Raw genomic sequence first — 25004 nt, forward strand, 5'->3', positions numbered from 1 at the left:
GATGAGCCATGAAGGTTTTAAGCAAAACTGTCACTATTCGTAACTTTTAGTGGATTTGTAACGTATAAAAATCATACTTTAATTAAGTAAGTCAGGAGACGTTACCAGGGCAACAAGCTATATTAAAAAGATGGGTCACTGCGTCCTAATATCGAGAGCACATTAAAACTTATCATGGTCTAAATCTCGTAGGAAATCTGTATGCTGTCAATCTGTCTAACCTTCTATGAACACATTTATTGTTTCCTTTCAGCTTACATAATTTTTATTTTTCAGTATAGGTACAGCTGAATCCGGTAACGTCCGTGCTTGTCTGTAAATATAAATGCGGCGCTTGCGCAACAGCCGAGGTAACGCACCAATCAGAGCGTCTCAAACGTCTGTTCTTTATAATGCCGTTAATTTGGCAACACGGTCACTCGATCACGGCAAACGAGGAATTGCATTTCGACTGCCTTTTTCGGGCATCATTTAAAATATTACATGGAATGCGCTACCATAAACTATCCTTAGTGAGTTAGACTAGTTAGGTCCTAAAAACATAAATAGGAAGTATACTAGGAAAACCTTTTATCCAACATCAGTACCTAGTGGGACACTATTTTGTTTGAGTATGTTTTTTTTACACAGTGTAACCATCCGAGGAAAATAGTTAAAATGGCCTTCAATTGCTCGGGTCTTCCTCTTCTTGTTCATTTGCTTTTACAACGAGGGCAAGGATTATATAAAGGCCACTATTGTTACATACAACACAGATGAATAAACGCATTATTTTACTTCCCTACATACGGACTGTTTCAAAACCTACTTGTGACGTCATAAGCGGTAACATAGCAAGTTCGACTATTAGTTAGTATCCGCATTTACTGTTTGGAGATTGAGATCATAAAGGTTTTTAACAACAAATAGTAAATATCCAACTCAAGCTGCTACATGCATTAGGTTTATTACATTTGTAACCAGCGAAACTTATTGATGATATAAGGTCACAGCTCATTACAGCCACCCGGCACCCGACCAGCACCACCTCGCCTCGAGCGGTTGGTATTCTTCATATGGATTTGTATGGGTATGCGCACGCTACATCAACTCCGTAGCGTCACCGGATTGCCTCACTCGCGAGGTTGCCATGCACGGACGGTGAGTGGACCACTCGGTGACAGCCCGCTGCTCGCCGCCATAGTGACTACTAAGAAATTCGTGGACAACGCGAGAAGAAGTTGTCAACGCAGCGTCCACCAGTGGACCACCTGTCGACAACGAGTGGACGCCGAAAGTCGAGGCGGTGCTGGTCGGCTGCCGGGTGGCTTTAATGAGCTGTGACCTTTATACTTTAAAGCAGGGGTTCCAAAACTTTTTAAGTTTTTCGGCGCAATTATAGGCTTAGTATTTTGTCACAGCGCCATTGCAGCTAGAGAGACTAGCTTTAACCAGATTGCCTAAGTTTCCGGAGTAACAGGAGCCCTATGCGGTGCCCTTGGTCAGGGCGCCCTAGAGCGCCACACCGCACAGTTTGAGAACCCCTGGTTCAAAGCCAATTCGTGAGGGATCATTCGCAATCCAGACAATACTTTATTATTTTATCTACCATTAGTGTTTACCCGCGGCCTCGCACGCTTAAACCAATAGATCCAGCAGTTGAATTGAATTTCCGGGATTTCACTTAATTCCCATGGGAATTCCCAAAAAAATTTCGTGGTCTTCATTGACCACATTGCATCTACATACCACATTTCATCTAAATTCAAGTAACCGTTTTAGCATGAAGGAGTAACAAACATACACACGCACTTACTCCCAAACTTACGCATATAACATTAGTAGGAAGTAGGATTTTCCTCCTCATCATCATCATCATCATTTCAGCCTATCTGACGTCCCACTGCTGGGCACAGGCCTCTTCTCAGAATGAGCGGCTTGAGCTGTAGTTTCCACTCAGTGCAGATTGGGAACTTCATACACACCATTGAATTACTTCGTATGTATGTGAAGGTTTCCTCGCGATACGTTTCTGGAGGTGACTTCTTAGACTTACCTGTCTTTGTCATGAGCCTGTGGATACTGCAGGATGGTTTGTTGCTCTTCCATATCCACCACGCATTGTGTACCCAGTTCAAGTTCTGTAACAAATGAACGTACATTTTAATAAAACAAGATTTGCACAAACCTGCTCATTTTCTTGATAGTTGCATATATTCCGATTGAAAGAGCTTAAAACCAGATTGGTAAATCTTTCTATTTAAATAAAAGTGAATTGAAGAAAGGCATATTGGCGCATAATGGAACGGCTGGCTGCGCCTATTATTATTTTTTTCGAGGTGTCATTTTTTATGTAATTTTTTGCGCTGAATCGAATGAGACCATACCCATGGTTATAGGATCAATATTTTGCATGATATGAAGGAATGGGAGGGTAAGACTCCTTAATTTTGGTAGGACTTGGCAAATCCTCATTTCTAGTGCCAAGGTGAAGTTAGCCCTTTCGAACCCAGTCGAGTATGAAACTAGTTACGACAATGGACCTTATGTACAAACAATCCATGTCAAATTCAATTTAAAATGTAATAAACCCGCACGATCGTATTTTGCCGCCAAACTTTACCTGTACCTGTGTGCATTGATCACTTTTTTACAACGTGGTCTAATTCCAAAACCATTTCGTTCGAGGAATAGGTTTACTAAATCATTTTATAACCTTTTAGTTCAAAAATACTTAATGATCGTGTGTATATTTGCAAAATAACGTTTGACCTTTGTTTGACTTTCACCGTAAATAAACGTTATGTAACTAAACTACCTAATCGTAACACTGCCAGGTGACAGAAGACACTACGTTTTTATAAATAATTGCGACGGGCAAAGATAAACGCAGTTTTTAACGTCATGGCAACTATGGTTAGCTAAAATTCCGGTAACTTATAAATGGGATAAAAAATTAAAAACTCAACTAAAACCAAAATCCTTCAAATTGGTGTCTTAAATTCACCTATTTTATAAAAAAAAAAAACATTAAATTTAGTCACACTCGCTATTCCTAGGCTTTATCATAGACTTTAATCAAATACAATAATTGCTTTACAGACGTTACGTGTCCAATGTTAACTCATAATATCTATAGTGCAATTATAATAACACGCTAATGGCGACTAATTGGGTCGCGCAAATCAATTAAGTTGTAACGATACATAGCATCTGCAATATCAACCGAGATGCATAATTATAGTAGTTATGACTATTGATTATAAGTATCATACATAACAATGATCATTTAGATCGAATTTCTTCGATCGGCAAGAGGTGCGTTGAGCTATCATCATCATTATGGTGGCATTTTGGTTATCCAATCTTGGATGTAGGTAGGCCTCTTCCCTCTTCTTTCACTCTTGGCGATCTTGTGCCCGTCTCATCCAGTCTCAAACCTCCGTGCCGTAGAATGTCGTCCATCTAGCACTGCGGTGGTCTGCCGCGCCTCCCAGTATCCACTCTGGGTCTCCATTCAAGGACTTGACCATGTCCACTTTTTCTTTGCTGCGACTTGTGACAGCTATAACGTCTCTCACTTTGGTCTACTTTCGAAAGCATTCGTTACCTTTCCGGTCACGAAGGGTGATCCCGAGCATCACTCTCTCCATACCTTGAGTTATCAGTTGCGCCAAAAAAAGTTACATTCTTTCGAGTTACTTTTGATTTGAAGATGCGAGCGCCTACTTATTGAATCGCGGGGCGTTAAGAGACCCCCACGAGTTGCATTGATGACGTGTTGGAACGTTGGAAGTCAATGCGAAATTTGTTGCACAAGGCCCTTTGATGGTGGCAATACCGACGGCAGTTTGTCGTAGATGATATCAATGAACGTCACAAAACTTGTTCAATCAGGTTTACTCGAACTGCTACTGTAACGATCCGAGAAGTCACTAAGATACGTAACTGCCTAGTTTTTATCTAGATCACAAGTTGCAGCTATTTTTGAGAAAACGCCTAAAAGTTTCCGTAGCCCATATCTTCCTAAAACAAGAAAACTGCTCGCTCATACTTCAACAGGGACTCTCTTCCTAAGTTTTGCTCTTTACTTTCCCATTGTTGCTTGTTGAAAAGGTTATGTTTCTTCCAAACTTCTCGCATGATACATTCTATTTGTAACCGACCTAAAAAAGTAGATTATCAATTCGATTCTATTCAATTGTAACATTGTCAGCACTGTTCATTTTACGTGTCCGCGCATATTTCAAAAACTATAAGTCAGATTGCAAAAAAAATATTTTCTCTGCCTGCCTTGGTACTTAAGAAGTATGGTAAACCTTTACTTGCCCGAATTTCATGTGCTATAATATTCAACCGTCATAATATTGTTTCTTATAAATTTATTTTCACTACTCATTGTTTACCATATTAATCAAATGACAGAATCTTTGTTTCCCATAATATTAATTTCAATAATTTAATTTTTCATAATCATTGTAAGCCATAAGTATCACATGCCATAATATCATTTGCCATCCATATAAATGATATCGACACTATATACTAATAAATCCCATACGTTAAACAAGCTTTTGAATTAGGTAAATTTTAATCACAAAGATTACGTTTGGTAAGAATTGCGACATTTGATTTGTGCGAGCGAGCGAGCAAGAGGGTTCGGAGCAGAAGAGACTCGGATAGGTTAGGTTCCGAAGGCTAAGGCGGGAGCTACGCGTATTTTTTTTATAGTAGCCCGAATAATAAAGATAATAGATAGATTAGTAATAGAAAAAAGCAATTTTAATCAATCATAATCAAAATAAACACTATGTAGTATGGCGTTTGAATATTCTATTAAATAATATTATTGCACTTAATAATATGGAAAACAATACGTATTGCATTCGTATCATTATGGCATCTAATTTTCGGAAAAATAAGAATATATCAAATAAATTTTCTAGTAAACGAAACATTCGGGCAAATTAAGTTTCGGGCATGTGAAGTTCGGGATAATGAAATTATGGCATATAACTTTCGAGCAAACAATAGATAACCAAGAAGTATATTTAAATGAGTAGATAACTATTGTATATTTACACAGGCACCGACCTCAAAAAACAGTGCATGTTTACCTTAGATTTTTAACAGAAAACTTAATTTTCACAAGTTTTTTTTGCAAATTCGTGTTCCTAGTTTCGCGTCAAAATAGCAGAAAGTCAAGAATGGGACACGGCTAACGTCCCACGGCTAAAGATATTGATAAGTGCCATGTTTTAATAAAACGTCACAACTTGTAACGTTGCTCTTTTGAAAGGGATGTCGAACATTAGCATTAAATTTCTATTTTTGAGAAGGATAAATTGGTTTTCGCAAAAGAGCATATTTTTTGTACGTCGTATTAAAGATAAATCTCTTCGTGCTCCGAAATTGATATTTGATTAACAGAATCAGTGACGCAGCGTTTGGAATAAGTTATCTCCCGTATCATATCATGACGTTTTAATTTTGATATCCATAACAAAGGCTAGATAACTGGTAATTGAAAAGGCTGCTAACGTTGCGTGTTCAGTATAGCTAATAAAGATCAATGTAGGCACATATACCGGTGAGTCAACTGCGAGGTCGGGCCGTACGTCCGCTGCGATACTTGAAATCCGGTTGTACTAGACCATTGTACTTACATCCCAGACTGTGTAAAGAACGGTAAGACGGCTAGACGCCATGCCAGTTTTGTTTCCAATTTAAAATCTACAAGCAATGTAAAGGTCAAGAACCGCGTTAAGATGAAGCCAGACTCAACAAAACTGCAATTTTATATTATCATAGGTGATAAAGTAGCCTATAGTAATTAAATGATAAAGATCATATAAACTATGCGTTTGAAGGTTATATTCTGTTTTACACACGTTAAAGAATATAATATTATAAATATTAAGAGGACAAAATAAATTTTCGTTATAAGCTTGCTTTGTTTAATTTTATTGTACGAAATAGTTAGATAATAACATTGAAAAGTGGAGCAGAGCACTGAAAACAAACGAAGTCTATCGGATTTTGTTGGATTAATGAATACTCGAATGGATGGATGAGCAAGTGCAACAAACTAAGAGAGTTTACTTTTTATAGTTCCATGTGGGAAGAACGCTCGCCAGTGGAGTTTTCTTTTGAAAACAGCTTTTTCCCGTTGTGCTTCGATGAACTAGGAAAAATAGGTACTTATTGAAATCTATCAACTGGATTACTGAAAACCTGAAAACTAAATCATAAAGAGATTTCGCCATTCGCCAAAAGGATTTTAGAACTAATTCATTGACTCCTGATGGGTAAGTGTGTAAAGAATAAAGATATGTCCGTTGTGGATTCCTTCCTGATGGATGGGCAACGAGGAAGCTGGTCTGCTTCTAAAGGAAGTAAGGTTGTGATTGCTCTCGGTTTTTTCAGAAGTGTTTGTTCAAATTATAAGAGTAAGTCTCGATCTCTAGAAAGGTGATCTGTCTCGGTTTAGAAGTATACAGAACTATTCAAACTGCACCTTCTCGTATATGCCGGTTTGACCGTGTCAGACTCTATAGGACTAAAGTTGTTAGTTCTGGTTTCTGCTACAGGTGAGACGTATATTACTGGAATAAGTTTGGCTTGGACGCGTGAGTAGCGTTCCCGCCCGCGATTCTTTTAGCGTACGAGTATTTTGGAGTACGGCGGCTGACAACGTCCCGCCGACTTGAAAACAAGCTGTTATGTACACTTTTTAATTGAAAAATTTATAAAAAATGCTGACAGTCCTAAGCCTGTATGAAGTATGAAGGGAAGTTTTTAGTCGGTATTTAATATAAGTTAAAATATAAAAATATGAAGCGTGAAGACTGAACTGTGACGTGGAATTCGATTCGATTTTGTTCGATAATATTCGTAAAACTAGTACGATGTATACGCAATCACGGGAGCTAATTTACGGGAATCATTTTGTTTACGCAATGAGTCAGTTGAGTTAAGTACTCGTAGATACTCGTGGACCTTGTCTTTGGATCTAGTCTTTTTATGGATGTCTTTGGATGGACGCGTACTCGCAAGACTCAGTCCGCGTTTTGCCTAGTATGTCTCACCTCTAGTTTCTGCCTGGTAACGGTTCTAAAAAAAACATTGAATAGGTATTGTTCAATAGTTCAGCTTATTTATAGAAAGACGAGGACAAAATTTAAATAGGCTCGAAGATAGCCTCGTCGTGTGTTTTATTAATTTACATTTGTTATTGATGATGCATAATTCACGGCCAAACAACTACTGTACAACACGTTTGTGAAAGCAAACAATGACCATCCGACGTCTTGTCGATCGATTTGATTGCGCAAGATTCTTCGAAAGTGGAGCGATCTCATTACTGTGGCAATCACAAACCGCGGCATCAGCGAGTTTATTTACCATGACGAATGCAAGCGATTGTGATTGTGATACTGCACTACCTCCTTGGAGGCTCGTGATGTAACAGACTTGCATCCCGAAATTGTTTGTGCGGAGTTGCTACATAAAATCCATAGGCCGGAAACGAGCAAAGGGGTTGCGTGAATGAGGCAAGACGAAATAAATACGAGAACTAAAAATGTGGACACAAAAAATAATATAACAGCAGGCCGCAGTGAAATGATAAAAAACTTTTTAGCAAAAAATTAAACCACCGAAAAAACTAAAAAGTAAAAAATAATACCATTTTTATTTAAACTTAATCTAGGTATAGTCGAGTTCATAAACTTGTGAGCAAAAATTTTATCAAAAATATCTGAGCATGCTTCGACGCCGTTGACAATAAGAGTCGTGTACAGATATTTTTGATCAAAATTTTGCTCACAAGCTTATGAACTCGACTGTACCAGTTTGTAGTCGGTGCCACAGCACAAGCCAGGAGGAGTGATAGTGAAGCCCATCAGGAAGACGAATAATAGGTAGGTCCACTTCTGCTGGCCAGTGCTAAGACACGGACTTCAAACTGGTACCTAGATTTAGGTTAAATAAAAATGGTTTATTATTTTTTTGTTTAGTTTTTTAGGCGGTTTAATTCTTATTTTTTAATTTTATAATTTTTTCCACCAATAGAAACTTCATTTACCTCGCCTCGTTCCGCTCAGCTGTTTCCAAATGAGATGTGATGTGCGCAGATGTGTCAATGAAGCATTTCTATTGGTTAATGAAAAACACATCCTCGCACATTATTAGTGGAAACGCTGCTTAACTCTTATTGTTTTAAAGATAATCAACAGTGTAAATTCTTTTAATTTATGACATAATAACTTGTCATTAAATTGTTTTTGATTCTATTCATAAATGTTCGGCAAATATGGTTAAAGAGGGAGTTTGCTGCTTGTCTCTCTTATGCCCATATCAGGACAATGTTACTCTTCAAGAGTGTGAATTTAATAATTTGATATTTTACAATGATGGACTAATAATATTTAATTATTATGTACGAACAATACAAACAACAAGATGGCCAGAACCAGCAGGCAAAAGGAAGGTTGGAAGACCAGTGATGCCATGGACTGACGACATTGCCAAAATCGCTGGAACCGACTGGACAAGTACTGCCAAAGACAGAGAGCTGTGGAAGAAGATGGAGGAGGCCTTCACTCAAAAAGGGGCCCAAGTCTCAGAAGAAAATAAATAAAATAAATGAAACTAATCATACTAACACTCGGTATTAAGAACCATTCACTAACACTACTCTATATAATGTGCAGAAGAGACAGGGAATAATAGGCTTTTTTTTTTTATTATGTACGAAGAAAATTAAGTATGCCTTTTTTGATTTGGCCAAAGATGTTATTACCTTGTGGTTTCTATTATAACTGAGCTATCTACTGGTCGAAGATAATCCCTACTTCCCTACTTATCCTACTAATATTATAAATGTGAAAGTTTGTGAGTGAGTGAGTGAGTGAGTGAGTGAGTATGTTTGTTACTTTTTCACGCTCAAACGGCTGGACGGATTTGGATGAAATTTGGCGGAAAGTTAGTTTATAACCTGGATTAAAACATAGGATACTTTTTATCCCGATATTCCCACGGGATAGGGATAAAAATCTCGAAATAACAACCGCTAGGCTTAGTCATGAAATTTAGTATGTAGGTAGTTGGACGTCTGGAATAAAACATAGGTGACTTTTTGACCCGATATTCCCACGAGATACCCTAGGGATAAAATCTTGAAATAACAACCGCTGGGCTTAGAGCCATGAAATTTAGTGTGTAGGTAGCTGAACCTCTGAAATAACACATAGGCTACTATTTATTCCGATATTCCCACGGGATAGGGATAAAATCTCGAAATAATAACCGCTGGGCTTAGAGTCATGAAATTTGGTATATAGGTAACTGAACATCTGGAATAACACTTAAGTGACTTTTTGACCCGATATTCCTACGGGATAACTAGGGATAAAATCTTGAAATAACAACCACTGGGCTTAGAGCCATGAAATTTGGTATGTAGGTAGCTGGACCTCTGGAATAACACATAGGCTACTATTTATTCCGATATTCCCACGGGACAGTTTTGTAACTAAGGGACCCCATACATCCGTGTATTATTGTTATTATTATTTTGTAATTTTTTCTTTATTTGTATACTTACTGTAGTTTTTAAGTATTTTATTTGTACTTATTTTATTTTGAAAAAATGACTTTCTGCCAAGCTTCTTGCGGCGCATTCTTCTTGGCAATGATGGTCTTTCCGAAAATGCTGGTATTTAAAAAAATGACGTGTAAAAGTGCCCATTGCGGCCTATTTACTGAATAAATGATATGAATTTGAATTTGGATAGGGAAAAATTTTGTAATTTTAGCACTGGGTTTAGAGTCTTGAATTTTGTACAGTTATTCACAACACAACCTCAATGAAGACCACGATATAAATTTTGGAAATTTCCAGGGGAATTTTGTAAAATCCCGAAAATTTCAATTGCAACTACCAGACCGAATAGTTTACGCGTGCGAAGCCGCGGGTAAAAGCTAGTAATATTATAAATGCGAAAGTAACTCTATCTGTCTGTCTGTTACGCTTTCACGTCGAAACCACTGAAGTGATTTTGATGAAATTTGATATAAAGGTAGTTTGAACCCCCAAGGATCAACACAGGATACCGTTTATTCCGGCAGAGGGCGCCACGGCGCGATCCGCGCCGACGAAGTCACGGGCATAAGCTAGTGGAAACATAAAAAACGCGGCCCATGCGGAGACTTCCAAAGTTGATGTCGCCAACGACCACATTTCGCCTAGCTCCACCACTGCTTAACTTGGACACTACTCAGAAAAAAAATCAGAATCACGGTGAAAAAACTGGGTTCCATAAAAAAGCAAATGTCAACTTAAAATATATGCTATTAAAAATCATACCTATGTAAATCCAGTGATAACAGAGCCCTGCTTCTAGCAAAATTAAGTCATTTTACATTCATTACTGACAGACAGACATAAAAATTTAAGATTTTCACTTTTCTATTAGGTGCTATATATGAGCTATTTTCATGCCAAATTTCAAGTTTCTAGGAGAACTGAAAGTACCCTATATATTTTGATTCCATGACAATTTGTATGAACAACTTTTTCAATATCAATCTTTTGATTGCATTGACTTGGAAGTTTAATTTTTCCACATTTTCAAGAGATAGCAGATTTGAAAATTTGATATTTATTTCAGCATTGTATCACCATGTACTTTAAAAAACAGGATCTCAAGTGATGAACACACGACAGACAGACAGCCAGGTAATCCTATTTTTTTTTTTATTCAACTGGATGGCAAACAAGCAAGTGGGTCTCCTGATGATAAGGGATCACCACCGCCCATAGACACCTGCAACACCAGGGGGATTGCAGATGCGTTGCCAACCTAGAGGCCTAAGATGAGATACCTCAAGTGCCAGTAATTTCACCAGCTGAAATGTTTCATTTTCCTCGACTTACTCATTCTTCATTATTACATATCATAAATCCATGATTTTCCAAGGAATTTCAGTGTGTTTTTGCAGTAATGAGTGTTGCTGATGATAACAGCATAATTTCAGGAAGTTTTATTCTCGGGTTGGTTGGCTAACAGCAAACATTATCTAAATATGAGCAAGATAATATTGAAAATGAGAAATGATTTATTCATTCACTTAGTACTAATTTTACAATATGCTGGCGTCCCCATATAATATGAACCAGACAATGCAATAAATAACATAGTCCATAATTTAATTTAAGTATTAGTCTGAGAAAGAAATTAATAATATTAATGCAACTTGTTAAAAAAAATATGATGGGGCTGATTCACCATCCATTGATTAATTTTATTTGACGGATAAATGTGATGCCGTCTCCATCTATTCAAACAAAACAAACAACAGCATTAATTTATCCGTCAGATAAATTTAATCAATGGATGGTGAAACAGGGGGTAAATCTCTTTGTTGTCAAATCTTAATTTATTGCAAACTAAAATAAAATAGATCTACAAAAAAAATTTTTTGATAAACCCTGATTGTAACCTTTCCAGTGCAATTACTTTTGTCAATTTGATTTCTGCACTTGTTTTGGACTAATCTTCAATTCTCCTTACAAATATTCAGCTAGCTAGAGGCAGTTGATATTTCTAAATATATTTTATTTTGTATGATTCATATTAAATGTTAAGAAATGTTTTATTTTTTAAGATAAATAATGACCAAATCTTTAATAAGGGATTAGAAATAAGGTAGTAAATAACAGGTAGAACAACTTAAATACTCATAAGAAAATAATGATAGTACTCAGACACTACTATTCTATGAAATCTCCATGATCAAATTGGATAGACAGCAATTCAGTGATAACGCGTCCTATAAAAATAAATCAAGAACAAAATGATTCATATTACGATGAAATATAATAAGTACAAAAAATTCTAGGCAAATATGATACCGTAATTGCAGTTTTATATTAGCAATTTATTAATTACATATTTATGCGGAGATATTTTAACCAATAGCGTTGCAAATGTAGCGATTAACCGAAACACAGACGTAAGCAGTCACCTGCAAGATAGCACAATACTTTATTTATTAGCGATTGCAACCACCTTACCTCGCCTGTTAAAGGGTCGTACCCGAACAGCTACTTTTATCTTATCCGAGGCCATTTTTGCACTTAAATTACACAAATACAATCAAAACACAACACTTTGCACATTAAAATCCAGTAATTTATTGCACATATTCACCCATATTCTAAAACAATAAAATCCATTATTTTACGTTATGATCACGACGTTCCCAAATTGACACTGCCCGACCGCCATGTTGTTTTTTCACGGAAATAGTGCTTCGGGCAGGTAAATTAACCGATAAATCGGTAATAAGGCTAACTGCACATTTTTCTCCAACTGTTTCTCTAGTTTGGATTACAAAATGAACTGACATATTTTTAATGTCTAATGGGGTTTTCAGTTATTGTAAATAAATAATAAGAATACAAACTTCATTATACATGATTTACTAAACTAAGTTAAAATTATAACTAAAAGAAAAATAAAAGTAACTAATAACTAAACTATAACTACTAAACTATGTCTAATTGAATAGATCAAGGTAATCAAATACATGTAATTATCTATTGTGACAACAGGCTTTTAGATTTTACGTAAAAACGGTAATTGGGAAAAATTAGTTACACTACACAGCACTATTTTAGTGTTGTCATTTAAATAACAAAAAATACTACTAAAGTTATCCTTAAAATTTTACATCACTTTTAGCCTATTTGATTTGATCATATTTTAATATTGCCCAAATTTAAATCATGCTGTTTGAAATTCTTTGCATCTCTAATCAAAATTTGGTTTATTCAGCATGTACTGAAGTGGAAAATTTTATGTTAAAAATCTACTAGTACTACTATTTATTTTTCAATAAATTTGTTTTTAATGTGAATGTTATTAAATTGGAAACATTTCTGACCAATGCTGTAAATTAGGATCATTCATGCTTTTGATTTAATCAAGGGAAACAAACTATAAAAACGTTCTGAGTGACATTGACGTTCAGCAGCTGTCATAATAATTACGAATCAGTTTTGGTAAATAACTTGTGTTTGCTTTGATAGTCACAAAAAAATATTCCGTCAGGTTGCTCGGTAAATATCTTCAAGTCTAAAATACTTCTGTCACTAAATAAATACCACAAATTATTTTTTTAGTTAACAACATTTATTTTCAGCGTTAACAAAATGGCAGCAGACCCGCTGTATGGTTGGGACTTAACTTTTAAGACTGTTGAGAGAGATATCAGACGTAAATCTGATGTTTTGATTGCCTTTATACATTGGAACTTATCTAAGAGAGGGTTTCGTACTATTGGAATAGGTGATGAGGTATGTCAACCTTTTTTTATTTACAATGAACTGGCTGAAAAGTGATGTTTTATCCTAAAGCAACAAAACGATTTGTGAAAATTTCATTTGGGTGTTACAGCTGACACTAACGGGAGATGAAGAAAAGAGTGAAGTCCTTCCAACAGGTTGGAATGATAAAGACAACTACACATTGAGATATGTGTTGGAAGGGAAGTTGTACATTCTCCATGGCCTGAACACTGATGGCACCCTCATAGTCAATTTAATGGTGATAAACTTATTTAAAATCCAATAACTCTTGTAAAAACTTATGCCAGTTGCTGTTTGTTTAAGGTTTATATAAATTAATGTATCTGAAAGAAAGCCAAGTTTGACAAGTTGGAGTATACTGGATGTTTCATAATTAGTAAGGCACCCCTTTGCAGGGCCAGATTTATGCAATTCTCTGGGCCCTTTGGAACATTTTGAAGATTATCAGGTCTTTTCAAGATTAATCAAATCAACAGATAGCATATGTCAAATACCCTCCTTCTTCACAGTCTGATAAAAAAAGCCATAAAATGTATTGTCCTAAGATACAAATTTTCCTTTCAATTTCACTCTATGAAAGAAACCTACCCAGCCATTACGGTTGTGCAGGTTAATTAAAGTTAAATTTGACATGGATTGTACTATCATACCTACTGGATTGTGACCCACTGTGAAACCCTTTCTTAGAAAAAGTCATAGTGACAATGGCATTACTTAAAAAATAAAAAAAAAAAAAAAATTATAACTGTTTATTTCATAACAATTTTACAATTAGTTAAGTGATATTCCTAGCTAATCTTTATTTTTAAAGATTTTAGTTGCTAGGCTATGAGTTGTACTTGACAAGGGAATTCATTATGACACTTATGGCGAGAATGTTCCATGGTGGGTCAGAAATCAAATGGTTTGACTGTAGTCCTGCATTTGAATTTTGAACTTGACATGGATTGTACATCAAGTCCATTGTCGAAACTCTTTTCATATTCGGCTGGGTTTAGAAAGGGTTAGTCAAGCACTTGCCTTCTCTTTCTGCTTAACCCATTGAATGCCAGAGTAATGCGTAGGTACTCGGCCTCTTCCATGATATATGACTACACAATATTACATAGCTGGCGTTCTATGGATTAATTGGTAACCCGGCCCTGCACTCAAAATAGGTGTAGGCATCAAATTACGGAGAACAGCTTGCGGTTGGCTAATCCAGCTTTGATCCTGTGCAATAAAGCATGTTATGACTATTTTTATTAAATTTTTCAGAGATCAGACGACCTGGCTGTATCAAATATGGCTGTAAAAATTGAAGACGCAGTAAAAGAAACAAGTGGATCTATAAACAAACTAATGCCAACCCACACAGAACTCATGCACAATGTAAAGAGGGATCTCATTGATACCATTACAGAGAAGCCTACATCCTCTGCTGAAACTCAAACTTTGGGTAGGAGTAAGTGTAATTATTAGAAAAGAGATAACTTTTTCATTACAATCATTTTCAACCACAGATAAAAAATAAGAGGAATAGATATGCTATCAATCATGCATGTTTCTATCATTGTAATAAGGAGGCCATAGAACAAAAAAGGCTCTAGAGTCTAGTGTCTTGTGTTGATAGCAACACACTTGTTGCTATACTTACAGTCTCCTGAGTCACTCTTTGAACTGTAACTTTATAGGATTAAAATTTGTCACACATGTACTTTTGTGGTAGTTTTTTGGTCATCTAATAAGCATGTTAGTATAATGTGACACAAATTTCTTCTATTAAACTGTACTACTTTTACCCCCTCGCTGACTGGACAGAATAGCAACAAGAAATAGTTGATCCACACTAAATCATTTGCAAAACATTTTGTCTATAGGATGTCCCATGGCTATGTAACATGGAGGGAAAGTAGGTACCTATCCTAAATATTATTTAGAAAAGAGATAGAAAATTTCACTGAAATAAATCTTCCTTTTGATTTTAAAAACAATTTAAACTGCATTCAAAGTTTTTTTTTTTCAAAGTCTGAACCAGGAACACAGTAATACATTTTTAATATTAATTTGTATTTTATTTGGCAGTGCAACTCTGGAAGTGTCCTAAATGCAGTGCAATTATAAATTATTAGGAACAGCCTATCTACATTGGTTCTTGACTTAATTTATTTGAAAATACAAACTGAGACATGGATGCACAGAAAAACCAGAAAAAGAGACCAGCTCTGGGAATCGAACCCAGGTCCTCAGCAATCCGTGCTGCGGATATGGTTTCACGGGATACATGTAAAAGTAACAAAATTTGGAGTTGAAATAAAAACTACAAGAAGACTCCAAAAACCAATCATAATTTATTTATTTGTTTATTCTTTATTGGACTTTGTTGTAAGAAAATCTTGTAATATTTTCTGCTTGCACTGCTCTACTCAACTGCTACTAATTAATTATTCAGCTATCAAGGGAATCATCATCATCATCATCATCATGTCAGCCGAAAGACGTCCACTGCTGGACATAGGCCTCCCCCAAGGCTCTCCACTCAGACCGGTCTTGTGCTTTCCGCATCCACCGCGATCCCGCGATCCCGCGATCTTAACCAAGTCGTCGCTCCATCTTGTTGGAGGCCTACTAGGCCTGGGTTTTGGTTTTCTGTAGACTGTATTTTAAGAATGTATCTTGAGTGCAAGGTGTATGGAACAGCATGGAACTGCATAACCGTATCTGTAATGTTCTCTCTTATTGTTGCCAGGTGATTCAAACTCCAGAAGGCCCCCTGATGATCCCCTGAGAGTGCCCCCGAGACCACATCCTTCAGGCCCACACCCTGACACCCGAGATTTGTGGTATTTATAAAACAAAAAAGGCTTTGGTTCTGTATTAATATTATGTGTAACAAAATACCAAATTATTAGTATTAATATGTGCAAAATCATGTTTGTTTGCATTAAATGAGTCTTAAAAGGTTCAATTGCTTTGTGCTTTCTTTTACTTGATTTCATATCAGTAAAGTGCAGTTTACACTTTGTAATAAACACTCCTGATGTGGATCTAATGTGCTAGCTTTGTGGGGTTGTTGTTTAACACATTTACTGCTGGCAACACTTGTCTTTTTTTTGCTGCTTTCCAATTTTATGTGCTACTATTATGATCTACTTAAGTAATCAGTAAGTGTGTTAAGAGCTTCCATCCTTTATTAACTACTTACTTCAGCCAGGGGGAATAACAAACCAATGTTCATTCTATGCCAGAGGCCTAAATTGTGTAACGCGCGGGCTCTTGCCATCGCTTTCACCATCTTATACCATTAGACAGAAAGAAATAATGAATGCGATAGCGAGCGTCCGCGCGTAACACCTCAGTATCATGTGAAGCAGCGTCAATTACATCACATCACTGTTCACGCCAAATATGATTCGTTTCTAGTGTGAGCCAGTCAGATAATAGGATGAACCTAACATTTATTGATTTGATCAAATTGCATAGAATATCACTATTTTATAATCTTACTAATAGTTGCAATAGTATTGAAAACTTTGTAACATTTTTAATTTCATAGTTTTATTTGAACTGGGTAACAGCTTCTGAACCTTTTTGTAATCATTAACCTATTAGGTACATTGTTCCACGAAACATGCCAGATATTTAAGTGACTGCCAGCAATATTGTAAAACCTCATCGCATTACTTATGTCTTACCTAATACAATGATTTTGAATGAACAGTCAGGGTCATAAATGTAAGTAATAAAGTTTTTATCAGCAGTATATTTCCTCAACAAAATCTGTTTTTTTTTTAAACAAGTAATGTTTTGAAATGCCTTGCTGAAATTGCCTTCTCATATATTTTTTGTTTGAGTCGCCGTAAGGGCCAACCAAAGACACTATGTCCTTGCTTTTGTTAAATTTTTTTTAGTTTTAAAATTTTATATGAGGTGCTTTATATGTGGAAATGGGGGCGTGCGGTCGGGAAAAATCCATTATGGACGAATGGGAAGGGAGGGCCAGACAGTCCCCTATCCTTCTCATACTACTGTGCCACTGATATAATAACTACTTCATCATCATCATTATAATCATCTCGGCATATGTACGCTTCCCTGCAGGGAATAGGCCTCCACTCAGAATGAGAGGACTATTTACCTTTTGTGAACTACTTAAATAATGTTTATTCGCTTCCAGGGAGTTACCTCCTGCAAATCTCCCCAACATTGGGCGCTCCGACCTAGATCCGTTCGCTCCGGGCGGTGGTGGAATGCTGTTCAATCCGTTCGGACCCCGACGGGACCCTGAAAATCCTGGGCTGGGTATTCCAGGTGGATTACCCAGGTAAACATTATAACATAGGAACTATCAATATAGCTAACTTTAAAAGCTGGTTCCCACATGTCGGATGTCGGGCCCAGATTTTAATCAGATGTTCCAGTGGCTGAACATTTTATATGAAGCTATTCACACTTGCCCAACACGACTTTCTATAGAAATTACCGACATCCGACACGAAACGGATCTGACACCCGACAAGTGGGAACGAGCTCTAAAAAAACGTTTATATTTAGATAAACAGAGATCACCCTGTATTAATATTATAAGTAATTATAAACAATTACTTTCCTCAACCAGGTGAGTAACTTCACCGAAACGCAATTTACCTTGATCGTATATTTTATTATAGCGTTCTGTCACAATCGTTTATTTTTTAACCAACTTCAAAAAAAGGAGGAGGTTACCTCAGAACTCCGTCATTTATGAACCAATTTCAAATTTTTTTTTCCGGTTGTCTAGAAATGCCTTCAATTAGGTCCCATAAGGAGGAATTGAAGCCCAATATACGCGTAAAGTCAATAAATCAAATAAAATAAGTAGTATGTAGGTGAGGTAGGTAGACGATTATAGGTCCACACCTGCTGGCTCGTGCTGAGGCACCGACTTCAGACTGGTAGAAAATAATTTTATTTTCATGGTTTTTGTAGTTGGTTCAATTTTTTAGTTTCTATTAATATTAGTCTCATTTCAGCACGATCGTGCATTAAAGTATCGCGTTGTGTCTCAATCGTGTTTTTTTAGTAGCTATTAGTTCTAGTCGCATTTCACCTCGAATCGTGTACATTAGTTTATTTTAGTGCAAACATCAATTATGCATTATTGCAGGTGGTAGGACCTTGTGCAAGGTCCGCCCGGATTGCTACCACCATCTTGCTCGCTAATCCTGCCGTGAAGCAGCAGTGCTTGCACTGTTGTGTTTCGGCGTGGAGAGTAAGACAGCCGGTGAAATTACTGGCACGTGAGGTATCCCATCTTAGGCCTCTAGGTTGGCAACGCGTCTGCAATACCCCTGGTGTTGCAGATGTTTATGGGCGGTGGTGATCTCTTACCATCAGGAGACCCATTTGCTCGTTTGCCATCCAGTCAAATAAAAAAAAAAAAAAAAAAAAATTAACGCGTCAATAGTCCCAGGCAAACATCGATCGCGCGCGGCGAAATGCGTCTAGGATAAAATACTACACGAAAAATGAGATGCTACAAATTAATTATAGTAATGTAAAAAGCTACGCGAAAAATTGTGTCAAGTACAAGATTTTGTTATTTTGGGGTGAAATACGATTCGGTGAATCACTACAAGGAATTTATGCTTTTGAGTTAAAGAACTAACAAATGATTTCAATAACTCCTGCACACTGCAGTGGCGGATCAGCCACGTAGCAAGAGTAGCAAATGCTACAGGCCCCGCGGACCATTGCGTTCTGATCGTAAAAATGACAGTTTAGCTGTCTAAAGATTTTTTTTAAACAATGTGTACAATAGTGCTACCACAAAACCAACACGAAATCGCCGCCAAAGAAAACGATGGTATTAAAATGATCGACTGTTATGTTTTATTTATAAACATGATAAAATTTAATATGACAAATTTTATATTTAATATGATAAAATTTGCTAGAGGGCCCGCGCTGGCTGGCTTAATCCGGCTCTGACACTGCAAATACCATTTATATCATAACTACTGCAATGCCATAAACATCTATCTAAGCACTGTTTTTCATTAATGTCTTTGCGTGTAGCCAAAAAATCGATCACACAAAATGTCAAACGAATCGAAGCAAAAAGATCTGTAGGTACCAATTATACTACGTATAACAATGGCACAAGGTATATTTTCCTCGAATGAGTAGATCTTTGTGTAAGCACTTATTGCTTAGGGTGACACTCTTTCCCGGCCCGGATAATACCGACATGGAAATATCGACCATGTTTTTCGTGTACACGCCCATAGAAGCTCCTGTCAGTTTTTATGGGCGTGTACACAAAAAACGGCCGGTGTTTCCATGTCTGTGTTATCCGGGCCGGGAAAGAGTGTCACCCATAGCTATTTTTGACTGGACGTATTCAAAGAAATTATTGAAAGACATCGTGCTTAGATATTTATGGAATTACAATAGCTGTAATATAAATGGTATTTACAGTGTGCAGAATTTTTTGAAATGTGGTCTTGTTCGGAAATATTTGGTCACCTTGGCAGCTACGATATATTTGATGGCCGACTTTACTAGTCCATGAAAATATACAAGTGGACCGTTGATTGCTGTTGATATTAAATTAATGGACATCATATTCTTTGTTCACAGAGGAGCAGTACCACCTGGGGCTCGTTTCGACCCGTTCGGGCCTCCAATGGGTCCGCCGATCCCGGGCAGAAGGCCGCCGCCCGATGCCGATCACCTGCCTCCCCCTGGAGGTTTCAACGATAACATGTTCATGTAACCTCCGAATCAAACTGTACGGGAAACACTGAACGCCAATAAAGTTGTTTGTTGGATTTATTATTTTATTCCTTATCTGCTATTCTTGGGACATTAATGGATTGGAATCGTAAAATTTCAATTCATGATATAGATAGAATGGATTATTTCACTCGAGGTTCAAAATTTGCCGCCATTTTAGTGGCGTTGCCATTAGTGATAATTCGTGAGTTAATGGTAGAAAATTATCGAAAAGATTGCGCATGAAACAGCCTATGCTGGGAGGCTACTACGAAAATCGAAGTTCGTATCGTACCGTCCTTCTCACTCGTATTAATAACCTAACCATAAAAAAAAATATTTTTAATACAAACTTTTTTTGCCTATACTTGCATTGCAGTTCCGTCCTGTGGAGAGGATCCTGGCCGGAGTATCAGGATGTCACTACTAGATTATTGTATTGTCACGCGATTTATATAAGTAAGCAAGTAAGTATTCCAAATTTCGAGCCAATCGGACTACTGGAAGTTGGTCAAATTTTACTTGCAAAATTTGATTATGATTACAGACGTGAAGCGGACTGCACGGACCAGCAGGGCTACTACGTAACTCGAAGTTCATGTCGTGCGGTCCCTCTGCAGGGCTACCTACGAAACTCGAAGCTCGTATCGTACCGTTCGAAACTAATTGTATCCGGTCAAGTCTCGGAGCGACGCACAGCACACGTCCCGCTTCACACTGACTGAGTTTGTAGTTATTTGGCCTAGAGCCGAGTTTTTTCATCGATTGTCATAATCAAGCGATTATTTATTTTCAAGGTGTTATTTTATTTTATCACTTAATCCACTACATGTGATTAATTTATACCTACAGATATATAAACGAAATAACAGCTTTCTACTACCTATTAATAGTTTCCAAGCTAAGCCGCGGACAGACAGACGAATATGACCAATCTATAAAAAAAGTTATTTTTTAGGAACCCCAAAAAACTATTTTATTCTTGTGTTTGAAACGCGCTTACTTGTGCGACACAATACCACGACACCACTCCGTTAAACTCAGCATATTTTTTTTTTTACAAAAACGTAGTGCAGACCATCCGTCGTATGCGGGAAGCGGGAACTAAATAAAGTACTGAACTGCACGAATTATGCTGATTTTAAAAAATACAAAAAGATAGCCTTAAACAAGCCTTAAATTCGACACGGATCTGCATGGCTACTACGAAACTCACAAATCGAAGTTCGTATCGCACCGTCCCTTTCACTCGCGTATTAAATGACATAAGCGTCAGCGGGACGGCCACATACGAAGTTGTGCACTTCGTGGTATAGGGCCTGTCTTAAGTCTTAAGCATACGAGGAGTTAAGAAATAACAAACAAATACACTTTTTCTTGTGCAAAAAAGCTAAAGCAACTTTATTTTGAAAATCTTTTTTGGTAGATATTTATTCTATGGTCATGGCAATGCTAAAAAATGGTAACCTTAGAATTCTTCGTCATGGCAACACTGGATATTAGTGCAGCTTTCTTTTGTGCGAAGCACACGTATTCGACGTGTGTAGTGTTTTCTCTTGGCTGTTCACGGCTAAATCCGTCTAATTTTTATTCAATGTGTATGGCTGTGGTGGTAAGTGAATTTAAATTTATATTATTGCTTTAAGTCATTTTACAGTAAATTCTAATCTTTATTGCGAAGGTCGTGCCCTGCTAGCCATAGACGTCACAGTTTACCCAAGCGTCATGAAACGATCTAAAATTAAAATGATATTCACATTTTACTCCGAATGTAAAGGAAACGTTGTGGCTATACTGGTTGTTGCTTTATAATGGTTGACAATGGTGTTGGGGCGTAGCCTTTCGCATTGACAGTACGTTACAGGCGTTTCATTTCTACATTTGTTCAAAGTTAGGATCTAACTAGTGCATTTCGAACAGTTTTATTATAATTTCTAAGCTTGTTACGTATTGAATACCAAAGTCGTATTCCATACAAGGGTGTGCGACATTTTGCACCATGGAAAGCAATCCGTCATGGTAGCTCTAAATACCGACTCATTCTATGCTCATGTTCATTCAATCAGTTGGTACCTGATTTGTTTTTCTCCTCCCGTATAATGGTTGAATTTATATGCGTATAATGTTTTACTTAGCGTAAATAATGACATTAATGACATCATTGAATTTGCATAACAATTTTTGGTGGGGTAGGCATTATTTTTTCACTCCAGTTTGAATGAGATGAATCTGTTTATTCATTGTTATCATTTGAACAATTTATTGGCTTTGCTTAGCCGTAGACGCACCCAGTCTAATTAATTTCTCGATCTTTTAGCATTGAGTTTTGAAATAAATATTATTATTATTTTTATCCTTTTTATGGTTCAGTACCATAAAAGGGAAAAAAACTGATCTCTTGTACCTAGGATAATTTTGTTGTTCATCTGTTTGTCTGCCAGGACCCTTTTTAACATGTGGAGGTATCAAACTGAAATTAATATGAAATGGGTAGATACCTACTCAGGTCTACTACCCCTAGCAGTGAAAAAATCAAACTTCTAAGTCAGCGCAGCCAAAAAATGCAGTGTTCCATAGAAATTAGTGTAACTGAAAACCTATAGGGCCTATAGGTTACCTAGGTATTGGTTTGTTCTATAAACTCGAAATTTGGTCTGAAGGTACTTAGCTTCTATAGCTAGAGCACAACCAATATGAAAAGTCTGATAATCTTATTTTTTTGTGTCTGTCTGTCTGTCTGGATATCCATAGATTCCTCCAAATTTTTACTGAACCCTCTCTATGTGAGTCCGACTCACACTTATATACTCTTCATTAAAAGTGCCCTAACATCTTTCTTCCAAGGTGCCTCTCAATACAGGGGCACTGGTCACTGCTAATAGTGTTTGTTCGGCCTCACATTGTACTCGTTAATTTATAAACATAGGTTTGTGTCCATCAATAGTACCCATTGTCTGAACTGACAGCTTTGTCATTATGTAATGTGGTCATTAGGTGCATAAAAAGATATTTAAATGAAATGCAACTACCTAAATGTTGTTTTAATTAGGATTTAATTACCCTATTTAGTTGTGTGATAGGAATAACAAAGAACAAGAGCTTGTTCTGTGAAAGAGGAAATCGAAACTTAATTAAAAAATAATGATAGGTACATGTAGGTAGACCTGTTTTAATGTAAATATCATTACTAAGTATACATCCTATTTTGGATAGGAGCATTCCAGTTTAAGGCACTCTGTCACAGTGTCCACAACAACTCCGGAACTCGAAAACATCTAGTTTTCTTTCCTGAATTACTGTTTCTATGTTTCTGTTAAGCACAGGTTGTACCTATTTAGGAAGTAGTGTTTAGTTAAGTGGAAAATGTAAAGTTTGGAAATAAATTACTATTATTATTAATTACATAGCCATTTAATTACTGGTTGATGTGATTTCTTTGATAAACAAGTAGAAGAAGATGAAACTCAATTAGAGGTTGGCTGTGTTAATCGATTAACAAACAATATTATTTAAAAAAAACTTGCCAAGAATTAAGCATTTCTGAAGTTGTTTGAAGTGCTTAAAAAAATTAAAACAAAATGAAGTTTAGGTTTAGACATGAAGAGGTAACAAACAAACAATTACAAACCTTCGCTTTTATTATATTATATATATATAAATAATGAATACTAAACTGACATGATCAGGAAAATCTAATATTTTACCTGATACCAAGGTTGGCTAAGTATCCAAACTGAAGTTACTGGTTACCGTACTGATACTTTTGTAATTACTCCCTTTTTAACATATTATTGCTTAAATACTTTTTTCATTGGTTACATAATCAAACATTATTATACTTAGTAATGAAACTGCTGACTAAAGCAAATACCTACCAGTAATACCTTTTTTTGTACCATCTGTTCATTTTTCCTTAAGTTGGGAGTTGGGAACAAAAACACGAAACAAATCTTTCTAACAATAATTGTAAGGTTAAGTGAGATTCGGACCCGCCCACGAAGGGTTCCGTACTATTATCTAAACAACATTAGACATTAGCAAAAACGGCAAAAAAACACGTTTGTTGTATGGGAGCCCCCCTTAAATATTTATTTTATTTTAATTTAATTATTTATTTTTTATGTGAATATACTACTCAATATCTGTGAATATTTCATGCGTCTACCTGTTGCCGTTAATAATGTCGAACAAAAAACGGCAAAAAATCACGTTTGCCGTTTTTATTTGATTCTATTCTGTTTTTAGTATTTGTTGTTATAGCAACCATATCTGTCAAAATTTCAAGTTTCAATCTAGCTATTATGGCTCAAGAGATAGAGCCCTGTGACAAACGGACAGATAGACAGACAGTGAAGTCTCAGTAAGTAATAGGGTTCCGTTGGGACCCTTTGGGTACTGAACCCCAAAAATCGAGCGTGCATAGTTTTCTTCTGAGTAGGAACTCATAGATAAAAAAAGTATACCTGCTCTGCTATGGATGGTTTATGGCACTTTTTCTAACATTTTTGTGTTATTGTCAGTTTTTTATTCGCATCCATAATCCAAACTACCTGCTTCACCATCCAACTGTGGCGCAGCGTTTCATAATAGAAAGTTGGTCGTATCTTGTTTCCATGCTACTTTGTAATAGTACCACACCTACATAATTTTCTTTACCTTGCCTCAGCAACTCAACCAGTAATCCACCTACCTACTTGCATAAAATAAAGATACCTATTTGTAAACGCGGAAAATCGATTGGACATTTGAGAGCATGCTCCTGCCACTATTTGATATGTAAGTACATACATAGCGAGCGTCCAAGGTCCAAGTCGTCCCGCCATCAGACTTCGTATTTCGATGACCATGCTAATGGGTAGGCGTTTGGGCCTATTGTGGGTGCATATTACGGCAAAAAAAAAGGCAGATGACCAGC

At 36.6% G+C, this 25004-nt stretch overlaps 3 protein-coding genes across 5 annotated transcripts in view; 2 read left to right on the plus strand and 1 right to left on the minus strand.

Moving 5' to 3' along the window:
- The window catches only part of LOC141437583 (kinesin-like protein KIF13A), a 78901-nt gene extending 66641 nt beyond the window's left edge, over positions 1–12260 (minus strand). The window contains exons 1-2 of the mRNA XM_074101019.1: positions 12059–12260; positions 2036–2120 (exon numbers count right to left, since the gene is read on the minus strand). Coding sequence (XP_073957120.1) covers positions 2036–2120; positions 12059–12113 — 140 coding nt within the window. The 5' untranslated portion in view covers positions 12114–12260. The remainder of the gene's footprint in view (positions 1–2035; positions 2121–12058) is intronic.
- Positions 12261–12985: 725 nt separating this feature from the next.
- On the plus strand, positions 12986–20145 carry LOC141438181 (proteasome inhibitor PI31 subunit-like). Of its 2 annotated transcripts, none has more exons than XM_074101925.1 (7): positions 12986–13105; positions 13189–13342; positions 13443–13592; positions 14612–14798; positions 16083–16176; positions 17511–17657; positions 19955–20145. In XM_074101925.1, exons 2-7 carry the CDS (start codon positions 13199–13201, stop codon positions 20088–20090), a joined length of 858 nt encoding a protein of 285 aa, XP_073958026.1. In that variant the 5' UTR covers positions 12986–13105; positions 13189–13198; the 3' UTR covers positions 20091–20145. The 2 variants fall into 2 exon arrangements, with proteins under 2 accessions (XP_073958026.1, XP_073958027.1); XM_074101926.1 differs by having other exon boundaries at positions 12988–13105; positions 14612–14792.
- A 1433-nt stretch (positions 20146–21578) lies between these two features.
- PRL-1 (protein-tyrosine phosphatase 4A family member PRL-1) overlaps positions 21579–25004 on the plus strand; it is a 28307-nt gene continuing 24881 nt past the window's right edge. The window contains exon 1 of one of the 2 annotated variants that reach the window (XM_074101930.1): positions 21579–21701. The gene's annotated coding sequence lies outside the window, so the exon portion shown is untranslated. The remainder of the gene's footprint in view (positions 21702–25004) is intronic. The other variant, XM_074101927.1, reaches the window with a different exon arrangement.

Source organism: Choristoneura fumiferana, chromosome 18, assembly GCF_025370935.1.
Source record: "Choristoneura fumiferana chromosome 18, NRCan_CFum_1, whole genome shotgun sequence".
NCBI classification, from domain to species: domain Eukaryota; kingdom Metazoa; phylum Arthropoda; class Insecta; order Lepidoptera; family Tortricidae; genus Choristoneura; species Choristoneura fumiferana.